This window comes from Emys orbicularis, chromosome 17 (genome assembly GCF_028017835.1).
Source record: "Emys orbicularis isolate rEmyOrb1 chromosome 17, rEmyOrb1.hap1, whole genome shotgun sequence".
In the NCBI taxonomy this organism is placed as follows: Eukaryota; Metazoa; Chordata; order Testudines; family Emydidae; genus Emys; species Emys orbicularis.
In genome coordinates, this window is record NC_088699.1 from 16,989,378 (window position 1) to 17,004,100 (window position 14,723).

The 14,723-nt window shown below is 48.0% G+C and overlaps 1 protein-coding gene across 1 annotated transcript in view; it reads right to left on the bottom strand.

Moving 5' to 3' along the window:
* CLIP2 (CAP-Gly domain containing linker protein 2) overlaps nucleotides 1–14,723 on the bottom strand; it is a 97,448-nt gene that overhangs the window by 26,522 nt on the left and 56,203 nt on the right. The window contains exons 4-7 of the mRNA XM_065418514.1: nucleotides 8,001–8,214; nucleotides 6,721–6,918; nucleotides 5,217–5,320; nucleotides 1,241–1,301 (exon numbers count right to left, since the gene is read on the bottom strand). Of these exons, the coding sequence (XP_065274586.1) occupies nucleotides 1,241–1,301; nucleotides 5,217–5,320; nucleotides 6,721–6,918; nucleotides 8,001–8,214 (577 nt within the window). The remainder of the gene's footprint in view (nucleotides 1–1,240; nucleotides 1,302–5,216; nucleotides 5,321–6,720; nucleotides 6,919–8,000; nucleotides 8,215–14,723) is intronic.

The following is a 14,723-nucleotide window of genomic DNA, read 5'->3' on the forward strand; positions in this document are numbered from 1 at the left end:
ACCCAGCCGCACATCATGTAATAATGTCCAGGAACCGAATATCACTGAGGCACTTGGCCCTGGACAGCCTGTCGTCCTGTGAAAATGAAACACACCCCTTCCAAAAGCCCTGTTCCATTGCAATTATCCCCTGGCTGGTTTTAAACCCAGAGCTGAGGGGTTCTGTAGGCACGGCTCACTGCACTAGAAAAGCTTTAGCGAAGCTCTCCTCACAGGATTGATCTGCACCTTTCCAATCCCCCATTCTGCTGCTCTGCCATCTCCTCCCAATAAAAAGCAGAGATTTATTCTTTAGGGTGGTCAAAGCAATTCTGTGTCTCTAATGTCCAGAAAAACACACCGCACCCCAAGAGCCGCCTCGTTCAAGGATTTGCCTTCTCAGCCAGGTTCTGGCCTCGTATCGATTTACTGCTGAACTACTGATTGCTGAAGCAGCTCCCTCGACATGCCTGGCTGACTTAACTAGCCTAATTCTAGAGCCCAGGGAAAGGGGAAGGGGAGATTTTGGACACTGCTTTGCCTTTCTGCAAAGGAACCTTGCCTTTTTGAAAGATCACTCTTCCTTACTCCTCCTGCAAGGGAAACCTTGCCTGAACTGGAACCTGAGACAGAAGGTCATCTCCCAATGCTGATCACTTTTGTACAAAGCTGGCTGCAGTGCCGTTGTGCAGAAAGACCCCTACGCCTTCCAAAAAAGGGCACTGCAACGTCAAACCACAACTGCCTGTGCTTGTGAGAGGAGGACTCCACCAAAAAGTCCTGGAGGATGAAGGCTTAGATCGGAATGTGTGGCGTTGTACCCAGATACAGCTGGGATACAGTTGCTCTCCCACTGGATATGGATCATATACCTTACTGAAGCTGCTAGTAATGAGAGACAGGCCAGGGACAGTGGTTGAGCAGTGGGAAAAGGTATGTTAGAATGCATTAACACACACAATTTAATTAACCTGGACGTTTAATATGACTTAGGACAAAGTCAGGTTTAAAAACCATGCAAGCCGGTCATGGTTAATCCTAAGTGGATCTCTAGGAATAACAATGACCAGCTAACACCTTGTGGGAAATTTTTCACAATTCACTATCAATGCCTTGCTGTAATAAGTAATCAATCAGCCCTACACAGCAATTACTAACACATCCTGGTCACAGAGCTGGGCAAAAGGCAGCAGAAATTGTTAAAGGAAAGTTTCAAATGCAATTGCAGACAATACATTACAGTGAGTGTGCTGCAAATTACCTCCAGATCTCCCTTGGTAATGGATTCTTCCTCCACTCGGAACTGCAAGTCCTCCACTTTCCTGTGGGGGTGAGGGGAGAAAAGCCAAAATCAGTAATGCCAGGATTAAAATTGTATCACTAAGTAGCTGCCACAAAAGGCCCCTGCAAAACAAAAGGACAAGAGGAGTGGGATATGGATAAATCATATACGCAAACAACTCAGCAGAAGCTAAGCACTCCCTGTGGAAGGCAGTTAATTAGCATAATTAATGCAAAGCAGATACTCCTCTTTCTGCAATGTGCTGTACCACACTCCTCCAGTGAGCATGGCTGCTGTACAGCTCCATATGGATACTGGAGATACTGGAGGAGTTGGCTTTGACTTTAATCCATTGGCATCATAGGACTGAGCAAGGTTTCTCTGCCAGCTATTCACTTCGCAGGCAAGCACTGGGAAACGGCAGTGCCAAGGGCCGAAGGGTTCATTGCTGGATATTCAGACAATCAGGGCTTTTCCCTTCAAGGGTGACTATGGGCAGTTTTCACGTCCCCATGTTGTGGGAATGATGAACCAGGCTGGCAGAAAAAATCTTCACAAGAGACTAATGCTGTACAGGCATCCATCTCTCTCTCTCTCTCTCTCTCTCTCTCTCTCACACACACACACACACAACTCCACTACAAAAATAAAACCCACTAATGATACAATTGCAATTCAATCTTCTTGGTAAATTCAACCTTCTTTGTTCTTTTATCAGATTTTTTTAAAATAATAAACTTGTGCAGTGGATGTTGCCATGGGAACCAGATGTAAGGACTCGGTGATTCTCCGTCCTGGATAAAAATAGCTCTGTCTGTATATATCAAACTTTAAAAACAAGCTTCCTTGTCTAAACCTCTTCTAATTAGAGAAGGCATCTGTTCTTGCTTAGGCAAGAACTCAGCTGTCTCAGGTTAAACAATCTCTTGCTTCTTGTAGCATGGAAAGGGAGCTGGGAAAGAGTGGGAGTCCTGTGCATGAAGGAACATCTTCAGACGGGACGGACATCTTTCAAATAAAAAGGGAGAGTGAGTCACTATTTTCCTTTTAACTACCAAACACACAGCCCAGGGAAACATCTTTATACTCCCACCATCAGCAGGGGGCTTTTTGTAAATGGAGTCCTTGGATCATTTGGCCAACTAGAGCAGACCTTCTTTCTCAGCGCAGTCTCAGCAACACAAGTCTCATATGCTAGCACATGTACACGGAAGTTGCTGTCTGAAGGATCTGAGATTTGGGGGAAAGCACATGTGACAGGGCACAGGGACAGGGACAGTACCTGGTGCTTGGTAAACAAAGGTTTAACTCCAACTCAGCTTTCCCCTCCCTTCCCACAGATGCCTTTAAGATTATCACCTTGCAAAGCAGGGTGGGGCAGGAAATGTCTTTGTGGAAGGTGGGATCCCATAACTAGAGTTATAGGACTGGGATGAGCCCCAGGCTGGGAGTGTTTCTCTTTCCTCTCTGATGACAGAATAAGAAGAATGCCAAAAATAGGTCAAGTATCGGGAGTAGCCATGTTAGTCTGTATCCACAAAAACAACAAGGAGTCCGGTGGCACCTTAAAGACTAACAGATTTATTTGGGCATAAGCTTTCGTGGGTAAAAAAACCTCACTTCTTCAGATGCTTATGCCCAAATAAATCTGTTAGTCTTTAAAATGCCACCGGACTCCTTGTTGTTTTTTTGCAAAAAATATGTTAACCCTGATATTTCAGAGGAAGGTTTTGCTGACTGCCCGATTTGTTTAAAAATGCTTCAATCCCACCACTTTAAAGCATTAGTTGGAGCACACTCAGTGCCATAAATGACTATGGTCATTGTCAGGGCACAATCCAGAAACGATTTGTGATTCATTCTCCTTTCGGCTGTTCTCTCTCTGCGAGGATAATCCAGCCTCGCTGCCCCCAAAGGCTTCAGCTTGTAATGGTTTGTCTCCAAACACACACCGGAGAAGACAAAGATGCTGGCAACATAATACAGCATCCTGCTGTATCCCTCTGTGCTTCCAAGGGGACAGCCGGCTCAGGTCGCCCCTCCCCTTCCTGCAGTAGATTGTTCTCAAAGCCCTGCAGTATCGAGTGGCTATTAGAAATATTGTCAGAGTCTTACCCCTTGTCTCTTGCCAAGCTCAAGGAACTAGAAGTCACATGCTGCTAATTCTCAGACACTGACAGGACCCTGCAGCACCAGAAGATTTGCCGTTTCCACATAACTCTGCAAGGGAACCTGTCTGTGCACTCCTTAGCACATCATCTCGGTGCAGTACCACGGACAGCCTCATCACCAGCCATCTAGAGGAAGACACCCTGTTCCCAATACTGACCTACTGAAAATAAGACATGGTCCACCCAGCACTCAACTGGATAGTCTCATTACGCTGGGGTGCACTGTTCTGTTAGGTTTACTGGGTCTCCGACAGCACACCCTCAATTGGTCCCTCTTCCACCAAAGATACACCTCTACCCCGATATAACGCTGTCCTTGGGAGCCAAAAAAATCTTACTGCGTTATAGGTGAAACCGCATTATATCGAACTTGCTTTGATCCGCCAGAGCGCGCAGCCCCGCCCCCCCCCGGAGCGCTGCTTTACTGCGTTATATCCGAATTCGTGTTATATCAGGTCGCGTTATATAGGGGTAGAGGTGTACCTGGTGGACCAAATGCTTTTTTCCTTCAGGCTAATACCTCTGACACCCATCCCCTGCCCGTGTAAGGGCTCTGGCAGCAGCAGCGCTCTGACTAACTTCACCGGCTGGTGGGAGAGCGATGCCCTTTTGTGTAGTATTGTTAATAATCCATTTGCTGCGGCTTTCCATGCACCCGGAGTCCAGCCAGTGAACCCAGCAAACGTTCTTTGAAGTGCCGGTGTCCTGCTGAATATTGAATAATGTAATCTTGGGAATGTCGGCACTTCAGAGCTGATGGCTGTGAGTGGCGGCTGATAGCGTGTTTTGTCCTAAGTACCACCTATATTAAACAGCAACAAAGTAGTTCTAATCACACTAGTCTTTTTGGACGAGAACCAGAACGATCATTCTCCTAAGTGCGAAGTGTCCCATATCTTTATCTGTCCAGGAAAGAGACTGGCCAGCAATAAATGGAGGCTGGGAATTAGGAGGAGGTTTGTACCCATCATATGAGTGAGGTTCGGGAACAGCCTCCCAACAGGAGTAGTGCGGAAACAGCCCAATCCATTTAAAAATGGAGCTTGATACATTTATGAATGGGATTGTAGGACAGGATGACTGCGATAGCCAGGGACTGGACTCAATGACCTAGCCGGGCCCTTCCAGTTCGATGTTCATAGATTACTTTCCTCTTCAGATTTCTTTACATTCAAAGCAGCAGTTGAGCTGATTTGGCTGAGTACACGTAACACAGGAAGAGAAATAGCACTGGTGTTTTGGACGCGACAGGGGATACAAGTAATGTACCCATTTCAAGTCTCCTCTAAACACTGCCAGGCAAAGGAGCGAGGAACTCTAGCCTACCAAACACTACCTTTCTATTGTGATTAACCGTAGCACTTCAGCCACCTTACTGGATAATCCTCTTTGGACAGAAGGCCTGAATGGTTTGATATGTTAACTACAGTCAGCTGGGCACGACGAATTTCTATTGCCATCTACTGCACTCACATTGTTCATCTGTTTCCCAGGTCTCCACACCACCTACTCGCTGCCCACACAAACAACAACGCCAATGCCAGCTAAAGCCCAGCGCATTTGACATGCATTGAAATCAGGGAGCCAAGCAGCTCCCGGAGTCCAGGATACGTTCTGAAAAGCATGATGTAAGAGCTAGGCATCATCATCTAAGGCAAGGAAAATGCACCAATGAAATACCATGGCCTGTCTCCCCACTCCCTCCAACTTAGCAGAGGTAATATAGCAACATGGTGTTTTTACACATTTCCTATTCCCACCCCATTCCCCCTTTACTACGTTACCTTTTCTCCTCTTCCAGTTGGTTCAGCAGCTCCAACTTTTCCTTCTGCACCCCATCTACCAGGGTCCGTGCTCGCTGGAGATTCGCCTCCGCCTCTGTGACATACTGTAACAAAAGGAAATCCCACCCCACAGCCAGCCAGTTACATTCGCAATACACAGTTGTTAAAAGCTTAACAGGGGACTGAACTGGATAGCTCGGGGTGAGTGAATGATCTGTATGGAGGCTTTCATCTCTAGGGACCAGATTTTCCAACGAGCTCAGCACATAGGAGTCTGCTGGGTACTGTGCCCTTTTGAAAACCCGACTCCAGATAGCCATTCTGAGCACGTGAGACCTGGCCCAGAGCGCTTTTGAAAATCTGGCCCTAGGTCACCAAATTAAACAGAGCCCAGGTTGGCAGTAACTAGAGCTGAGTCAACAACTTATCTGACAGTTTTAGCCCTTTTTTCTGCTCCTTAGCTAGCTACGAAGAGACTGATTTTTATGAATCAATTTGTTACTGGCAATTGTTTGATGAACGCTTTATGCAAACAGTTTTCAAGCTCTGGGGGCTGTCTGACTGGCATGTGGTTGGACAGCTATGGCACATGGTACTGTTTCTGCTTCCTGAGTGGACAATGGAAGTTTTATAAATCTGAATAGCCAGTGCCCATACTAGAGTAAACACTCCTGTCCACCTGGGAATAAGAGTTTATGCACTTCCAGCACATACAATTTAATGTGAACAAAACACCATATGCACAAATGCTTGTGAAAAAAGGGGAGTGAACATGTTTAACTTTTGTGCAAATGTCCTTGCACAATTTTCCTGACTCTTCGCCCAGTGCTAGTAGTGACCAAATGTTACTCACAGCTGGGGGCTATTCATCTAGTTCAGTACCTGGTGGCACTGCAAGAATCACGGGAATACAATCCCTGATTGGCAGCCTCAGCAGCGAGACCATGGAGCGAATGGCCCAAGGAGAACGAATTCCCCTTTCACCAGCAGATGGGCTCCTGCCACTCCAGTCTTCACCACTCTTGATCAGGCATTATTGATTAGAGAGACGCTTACAGGAATACTATGTGCTCTGTCTCTCCATGCTTCCCACCCTGAATGTGGAGACAGCAGAGCAGGCAGCAAGAATCAGTGATAGGAGAACCCCGGGTTGCACCACTTAGGCAGCTGTCTGGCTGCTTTGTGCGCAAAGGCAACACAAAATGGCCTAAGTTGGGACCAAGAATCTAGACACCAATGTAGGTAACGCAGTCAAACCTCCTGGAATGGACACAGTTACATCAGCATGAAAGGCGATTACATTAATGTTTTCCACCGGCACCAAATCCAGATTCTGTCTAATGGCAAAATTGTAGGGGCTTCAATTTCGTGGGCTGAGCTGCAGATATGCAATTGGCCTGAACAACTGCCAGCAGACGAGCTTAAAGCTAAGGGTGGAGCCCGAAGCAGGGAAGGTCTGAGATAGTGCAAGGGTTTTTGGCCCTGCCTTTGCCACATGCTTTACCTGCTCATGTTGGGCCTTCAGGATGGCAATTTCCTTCTCCACCTCGCAGATGTGGCTGGTGGCCTTGGCAACCTCCGCTCTCTCCAGATCTCGCTCTGCCAGCAGCTGCTCAATGTGCTGCTGCTTTTCCTTCAGTGCCTCCTGCAGGGCGGTAGTCCCGGAGATCTTCCGGGCATAGCGAGAGGAGGTTTCCGTCAGCTAGAAAGAAGAGTTAAGCTGTGAAGGGTCTGTCGCTGTGCTCTCCCCCCCATGCAAGCAGCGTTCACCAGACAGAGCGATTGCACACACACAGTGCCCCTGTGGAGCTAGAGTGCAGCTCAATCCACTGATCCAGTAGCCCCCAGACGCTGCGCTCTCTGGAGCTGGGAGTTCATGGCCTAGTTAGAAGGGGTGGGGGTGAGGTTCCTAGTCAGAATGAGATTGCAGATCAGCTCCCTCGGACTGGATAGCTCTTCTGGGCAGTGATGGGAAGGGAGTTCTCCAGGAACAGGGCTAAGGGGGTGTGATGGGTGCTGTGAAGATCACAATTTGAACTTTTAAAGAACAACTGCTCTCTCTTCCCAAATACGTTTTATTTATGACAGCCGCCGAAGAAACTCCCAAACGAAATGAGCTTAGCTGCCAGAGCTGTTCTCCACTGGACGGCAAGTATGGGAAAGTTGGATCCACTCCCCGTGGCGGACACTTGTTTGTCCTTCTCTACTTCAGCCCAGATGATAGTGGTCAACATTGATCGCCCTGTATATTCTATAGCTAGAGCTTTTATTAATAATATTTTGCATTCCCATAGTGCCTGTCTTCTCCAGGGAACCCCAAAGCATTATGCACACAATTCATAGGAATTCTTTCCCACAACAACAAAATGTGGCCACCTCTGAAGTTGGAAGGAAGCAGCTGTTAAATACTACAAGGCAATGCTATGCAACCATTTAGGACCAGAAATGAAAAATATCGCAATCTAGATGGCATTTTAGGAAGGCAGAATATAATTATCCATGGACATGACATCACAGTCAGTGCCCCTCCCTCTGCAAATAGTGTCATGGGATCTTTTATGACCACAAATGCTCAGGGAATCTGTTATAGCACCATCCAAGGGGGGGAGGGAAGCTAAGATTAGTCACAGTCTCCCCCGCACTTCCCATTTCTTGGCTGACTGTGCAGTAGTAGCTGCACCAATGCACCTGCTAACATGCTCAATATGAGCCCTACCACTTTGCGGAGTCAGAGCAGAAGAGATCTAGGCCCGAATTGCGCAGTGCATGAAAAGGTTCTCTCACCAATCCGCTCCGGCTGGGTCTGCCACCGACAGAGGAGGCCACGGAGCTGACAGAGCTGATGGACGAGCTACTGGGGCTGTGAGTTAAGGCTGACACTCCCATGGCCATCCGTTTGCTCTTCTTTGCTTTAGCAGGGCTGGTGGATGGGAACCCAATCCGGATCACCTTGTGAATGGGAGCAAAGAGGCCAAATTTGGGGGGGCACTGAAAATACCTGGAGCAGGAGAAAGAGAGAATGTCAGAAAGGGTATTGTCTCCACCTATACCACCCCCACACTGGGCAACACCCAGTCAGAGCTGGGAGTCCAACCAATGATACCCAACTTCTGGGAAATGTTCTACAGCCTGTGTATACAGGAGGTCAGATGAGATTATCATAATGCAGAGACTATGAATCGGGAATTACAGGGGATTTAACAGTCTCCTCGCCAACACTGTGGCCTAATGTGGTTCCATGCGTAGAACAGGTTAGAGTCTTCCCCTTTTCCGGTGTTTTGGGGGAGGCAGTTAAGGGCCCACTCTCTGGAAGGACAGGCCCAAAATATAGGTTTGCTTAAATAAAAAAAAAAAAAAATTCACAGGAGCGAATATATCCAAAAGCAAAACATAAACCCCGTTTGCAGCGACCTACGTACTATATTATATCATATTTTTAATGTCGGTGAAAACAGGGTGGAGAGTTGTTGTGTTTTTGGTTTTAAACATTCATCCTGGAGTGTTTGTAACCCTGACACAGCTTGAAGTTAATCAGTAATGATTCTAGTTCAAACAGGAATTATTATGGGGGAGGACTCTGGCCTTTGTTATGGAGGAGGTCAGACTAGCCGATCCTTCTGGCTTTGAAATCTATGAAAGTGACATTGACCAGTCGGATTTCACTGTGCACACTTAGTGAGTGAGGGGGGGGAAAAACAAGCATCAAACCGCAGGAGGGGGCCAAATTCTCATTTCTACTGAGGCCCCTTTATACCAACTTGACAGTGCAAAGGAGCCGTAAGGTGAAAGTAAATTAAATTCACACCCACACTAAGGCCCCTTTGCACTTCCAGAGCATGGAAAGGAGCTTTAGTGCAAATGAGAAGAGGCCTTTGAATTATATCATCCTCCCTGAGCAATGTAGGGTTTTATTAGTCACACGGGTAAAGACATTTTGGTTTTGCTAGGCTGTTTAACCAGACAATATACCCTTAAAAAAAAAAAGAGGAGGAAAGGAAAGATGAGTGTTGTGGACTTGGTTAATGTGGGCTGGTTTAAGTGACACCATCCACAGCTCTCTTTTCTGCCTGGTACATCACTCCAGTTCAGCACTGTTAGGTGATGACAGAGGTTTGCCATATGGGGAGGCGGAAGGAGGAGAAGATGAGAGAAGATATGACTTTTTTTTTTTTTTTAAGAATGAGATAGAGGTGACCTTCCTCCAATATATACCCAGGAGCAGAGTGACTTGTGCAGGATCCCAGATGTCTGTGTCAAAAAAAAAAAACCCTCTACCCACGTTGTCCTCAGGGAAAAGCACTGGCTCTCCTTTCCCCTGCTCCAGATGCCTCACGGCTGCCTATTCAGAACTGAACCAAACCCAGAACAGAAAACTACTTGCTTTCAGTTCACAGCAAATGGGAGCTGGGCTGGGCCTACAAAATAATTTCCCTTGCCCCCTGCTTCCAACCCAACTCCGTCCACTGAGATGACTCCACAAAACAATCCAAAGCTTCCTGCACTCTAAACTCTGTCCGCCAGGGCAGGGCCAAGATTCCACATGTATGAACACCAGGAGAACATGTGCATCCCTCCAGGTGCTCTTTGGCCTGGGTTAGGTTGAGGCAGCATTGCAGAGGTCCATCTGGAGGAAGGAAGCCCTGAGTGGAGGACGGTAGGATTGACAAGAAAGGCTATGGGGACTCTGTAAGGGGGCCCTGAAGAGGGAGAAGAGGAGGGAGGCTGCAGCTAAGGAACTCTGGCCAGAGGGGACGGCTCAGGAAGCAACCGCCCTATTACACTTCCCAATCAAAACACTCCATGCAGAATGGGCTGTCTCTGTCTCATCACTGACTCTCCAGGTGGGGCTACTGAAGGCAAGGAAGACAGAGCAAGAAGATATAGGAAACGAGAAGACAAGAAGATGATTTTGATGCAGATAAATGAAGAAGGAAAATACCAAAACAAGAGCCACAATGGAGACAAGGGGATGGGCACGTTCAGGTGCGATCCCATTTCTGCAGTTACTTCAACTCTAGAAGAAGGACCATGGGCTGATCCTGATGCTGGCGAGAGATTAAGGCACGTCTCACTTGGGGGCCCCATTCTGCACATGGGTGCCACAAACCCACATTGCTCAAGCCATGGTTAAGCTGTCACTGGCCTGCTGCAGTTCAGCAATTGAAACCAGACAGCCTCTGCGTGTCACATCCTTTGGTGTCAGTGTAGTAGCCAAGGGAGACGATACAGTCTGGTTTGGGAGTTGTCTCCTAATGCTGAAAATGAACCACTGGCAGGAAACGATGGAGTAAAACCTATCCCACTGGTACATAAAATAGTGACTAATTAATAATGATTAACAATTAATACACAAGACCAATATGGATACGAATATTAACCAAGTATTAGCTTTACTGGCATACGACGTCGGCTTTCTCCAGATGTGAACAGCCGTTCCAAAATCGCCTTCCGTTTGTGAACTGGCTTGTAAACGTTGGCAGAAGCATGTGTGTCTGTCACAGGCTGATTCTATGTATATGGGAGGCTGCAGAACAGCCTATTCTCCATCCAGAGGAGAAAATGATTCATTTGCAAGCATCTGTTCAAGCCCAATCTTTTCAAAACAACTTAAAAAACAACCCACCACTCATCCCTTCGGCTGGCTGCCATGCAGGCCCTGGACCTTGGAGAAGATCACTGCTTAGGGCTGACCTCATTACAGATTGGGGAGCCAAGGAGGAAAAGCAACGTGGCTTTTGCAAACGAGCCAAAGCCCTGCTCAGTGTCACGCTGTTACAATAAGCTATGCATGGGAGGGCTGGTAACAGAATACAGAGCCCACCATCACTAGTCTGCTAGCTTGGTTTTGGTCCAGACTGGTAGTGACTGCAAGTCACTATTAAAGGATGTCTGACTTGTAAGGGGTTGTAGCTGGAACACCGTCTTTCTCCACAGGTCATTAGTAAAAATAATACCCAGCTCTTACATAATACTTTCCCCCAGTAGATATCAGAGAACTTCCCAAGGAGGTAGTAACATAATCCTCCTTTTACAGATGGGGAAACTGAGGCACAGAAAGATGAAGTGACTTGAACCTAGGGCCTTTGGCATCCAAAGTAGAGACCTCTGCCACTCGGGCCTAAGGAGTAACTCCCTTCACTGGCAGCACTAGTAGGCTCTTAGTCCTCATTAATGAAAGACACTGCACCGGGAAAAAGGGGGGGAAATGGAGACTATGAAAATTGCTAATGGAAATAAGAGTGTGAGTAAAGGTAACTGAGGGTCACAGAACAGCGAGGGTGGAAAAGAGAAGCAGGTAAAGACAAATACAAATGCCGGTGAATTAATGGACTGTCAGTTTGCTTCCCAGGTGGGAAAATAATGGGCCAGATTCTTCTCTCGGATATACCAGTACAAATCACAAGCAGTTCCCGTCAGGTCAATGGGGTTACACCAGTGCGAAGACTGGTGCAAGACATAAGAGAGGCAGGCACAATGGGCTCTGCCCTTCCACAATGCTGCACGCGACATGCTGGGCCCTCGTGCGGCAGCTTCCGTCTGGGAATTGCTTTGTGAATACTGGGTACGTGCCCAGCAGCCCTGCGCAGCTACAAGGACAGTGTTGTCAGTGTGAGCATTTGTCCCCAGTGCAGGGTAGCGGGTGGGACGGACACTGCCCTTCGCCAGGGGACGACAACTTTAAACTCTGTGCTCCCCCCGGGTGCACCGGCCCTGCCCTTTCCCCTGGCTAGCCAGGAACACCCCGTCACGCCACCTGGGACAGCCCCGGAGCACTTGGAGCTGTGCCAGAATGACCCCATTCGGAATGTTTCACAGCTGCCCCCACGGCGTTGTCTCTCGGGGAGGCAGCCAGAGCCAAGCGCCAGGCTCCAAGCACCCTTTGCACACTCCAATAGCACCCCCAGGCATTTCCACTGGCTTTTCCCATCTCCCCAGAGTGCCACTCTCTCACGTTTTGCTCTTCCAGCAGTGGCAGATTTCAAAAGAGGGCAGCTCCACCCCCTGCCAGTCTACTGTCTCCAGCTCCCCAGGGACAATGGCCTTCTTTGGAGACCGCTCGTGACATGCACAGACCCAGAGCGAGCCCAGAAACCACCAGAAAACAGCATGGTGCTATCACATGTATGATCAGCGTCAGCCGTGCTAACATGCCACCCAAAGACCAATAGAAATTCACCCAGCAATGGCCTGAAAAACAAACCAGGATGAGTGTCTCGGTCACTAGATGGCAACAGTTAGCAAAGCCAAAGCATGCGTTCTGCCCCCCCTTGCTTGCATCCCAGGACTTTGGGATTTTGCTGGGACAAGCCCGGTGCATTAAAAATGACGCCACGGCAGGTCAGCGTTGGGGACAGGGAGCGTGGCAGGTGCCGAGTGCTGGCGCAGGGCATCCTTTGTGGTGCAGCAGCAAAACGAAAGGTGTGTGTTTTAGCAAGACGGCTTTCCTCCAAAGGCTTCGCTGAGCAGCTCACAGCTTTCGGCGGCTTTAACAGCACAGCCATCGAGGGCTGGGGACATGCAGAAAAGCAGAAGGTCGGCTCAGGCTACAAGGGTCAGTTGAGATAACACTGCCAAACCTGCAGTCAGAACACAGGAGGGAGGGAGACCCACTCCAATGGGTGCCGGTTGAACTATTAGCCGGAGGTTTGCTGCTGATGTGCCTGTGCTGTACGGGGGGGCTCCATTGTACTGCTTAAGAGCTCTGTGGTTCGCGTGAGTCCCATGAGACCTGCCCCTATATTATGGCACAGTACAGATTTCCCCCTCCCTCCCCACTCCTGTTTAAACTGAAATCTCCACCCATTAGCCCCCCTAATTCACTCCAGTTCGCTATTCTCCACTGTGGGACTGAACTGCCCCCACACCTGACAGCGTGGCACAGGGTTTGGGGCAAGTGACGGAGGAGAAAGTCTTGCAGCCAGGAGACTTCGGTGACTGGCTTTGCCGGGGGCCTCCTACTTACCTGAACCACCTCTGATCCCAGCATCATGGCCTTAAAGCAGAAAGGTGAATTCCTGCTCATAGCAAGGCTAACCTGACAACGAGCAGGGAGCTGGATGCAGAACCAAGTTTCTCTTACAAATGGATGGGAAGTGGGGGCAGAAGCAGGACTGGATCTCAGGAGCAGAATCCCGGAGCCCTATGCTCAATACACCCCTCCCTTACCTTCTACGTCCACACAGAAAACAAGTTACTTTGGGGCATTCTCAAGATAAAACCTGCAGCTACTTTATCACTGAGTGATGGAGAGCAGGAACCTGACTGGATTCATTCCATAACTCATCCTACAGCATCCTCCCTTCCTTTCTCTCCTTCGCCTTGGGACGTGACTGGACCTCGGGGACTCTCCGCTTCCAGTCATTTATTGTGATGCCTTCATGCTGGCATGCGACAATACATAGTCATTCCTGTTTCAAATAAAGATTCGTGGCCAGCAGGCACCCAGGCTGGCAGAAATGAATGACACTGCTGCAGAAACCGGGACCCATTGAGTAATTGGCAGTTCCATGCTATTTTCAAAGTTACACTCTAGCCTCTGCCATAGCTGGGTTTCCCGAGGAAGCCCTGACATAGTAATAATGTTTCATGGTACTGTTGCTATCCCATGTACCTTATTTACTAACCAGAGTCAGACTGCCTTTGGTCACTTATTTATAGCTGTAAATAGAGAGATCAGGGCTGTGCTAAGATTTATAGGACTCTGCACAACACCTGAAAAATTAGAGTGAACACCAGGGATCAATGAACCATTTCAGATACTGTGAGAACCCACCCAAACATTGATCCAAACCCTGACCTTTATCAGGTTTAAAAGGATTGAGAACGTTCCCTACCACTATTCCCATTAATGGACCTGCCGTAGCATCTGGAGAGTCTGTTCTGACTGTATTTCCACACGAGTCAAGCATGAGTTCCAGAACCCAGAACCAAACTTCCCCAAAGTTCAGGGTAACTCACGATCTGAGGTTTGGGGTCACAGTTTGCAGCAAGAAGTCTCATCAGCTCTCCTGCCCAGTTTCGCAGACCCAGAAGTTGGAGATAGTTTGGAAGAGCACACTGCCTTTCTGATATTTACCCAATGCCAAACTGATCTTGTCGACTTCACAGCTTTGCCCTTCACCAGCAGACAGATGCCTGCTGAAAGCTACACTGCTGTAGAAGGCACTGAATGGATTCAGGGGTTGTAAGTTCAGTCTGCAAACAGATGCCATGCTTAAGAATCACTACAAGCCTGGAGCAATAACTTAATTAACTGTTCATTCAGGGCTCATTAAAAGCCTCGCCTCCAGTAAGAAGAGATGCCCAGCATGTTGAGACGATCTCACATCCTTACTATGTAGAAAGCGGAAAGGGTGAATTATACATAGACTAGGGAAAGTGAAGGATTTGTGATGGAAACGTCTGATGGTGAGTGGTCTTAATAAAGTCACAGAATCACAGAAACCAGACGTGGGGAAAAACCTAACAACGAATCTCTTCTTTAAAATAAATAAACAAATGAACTTT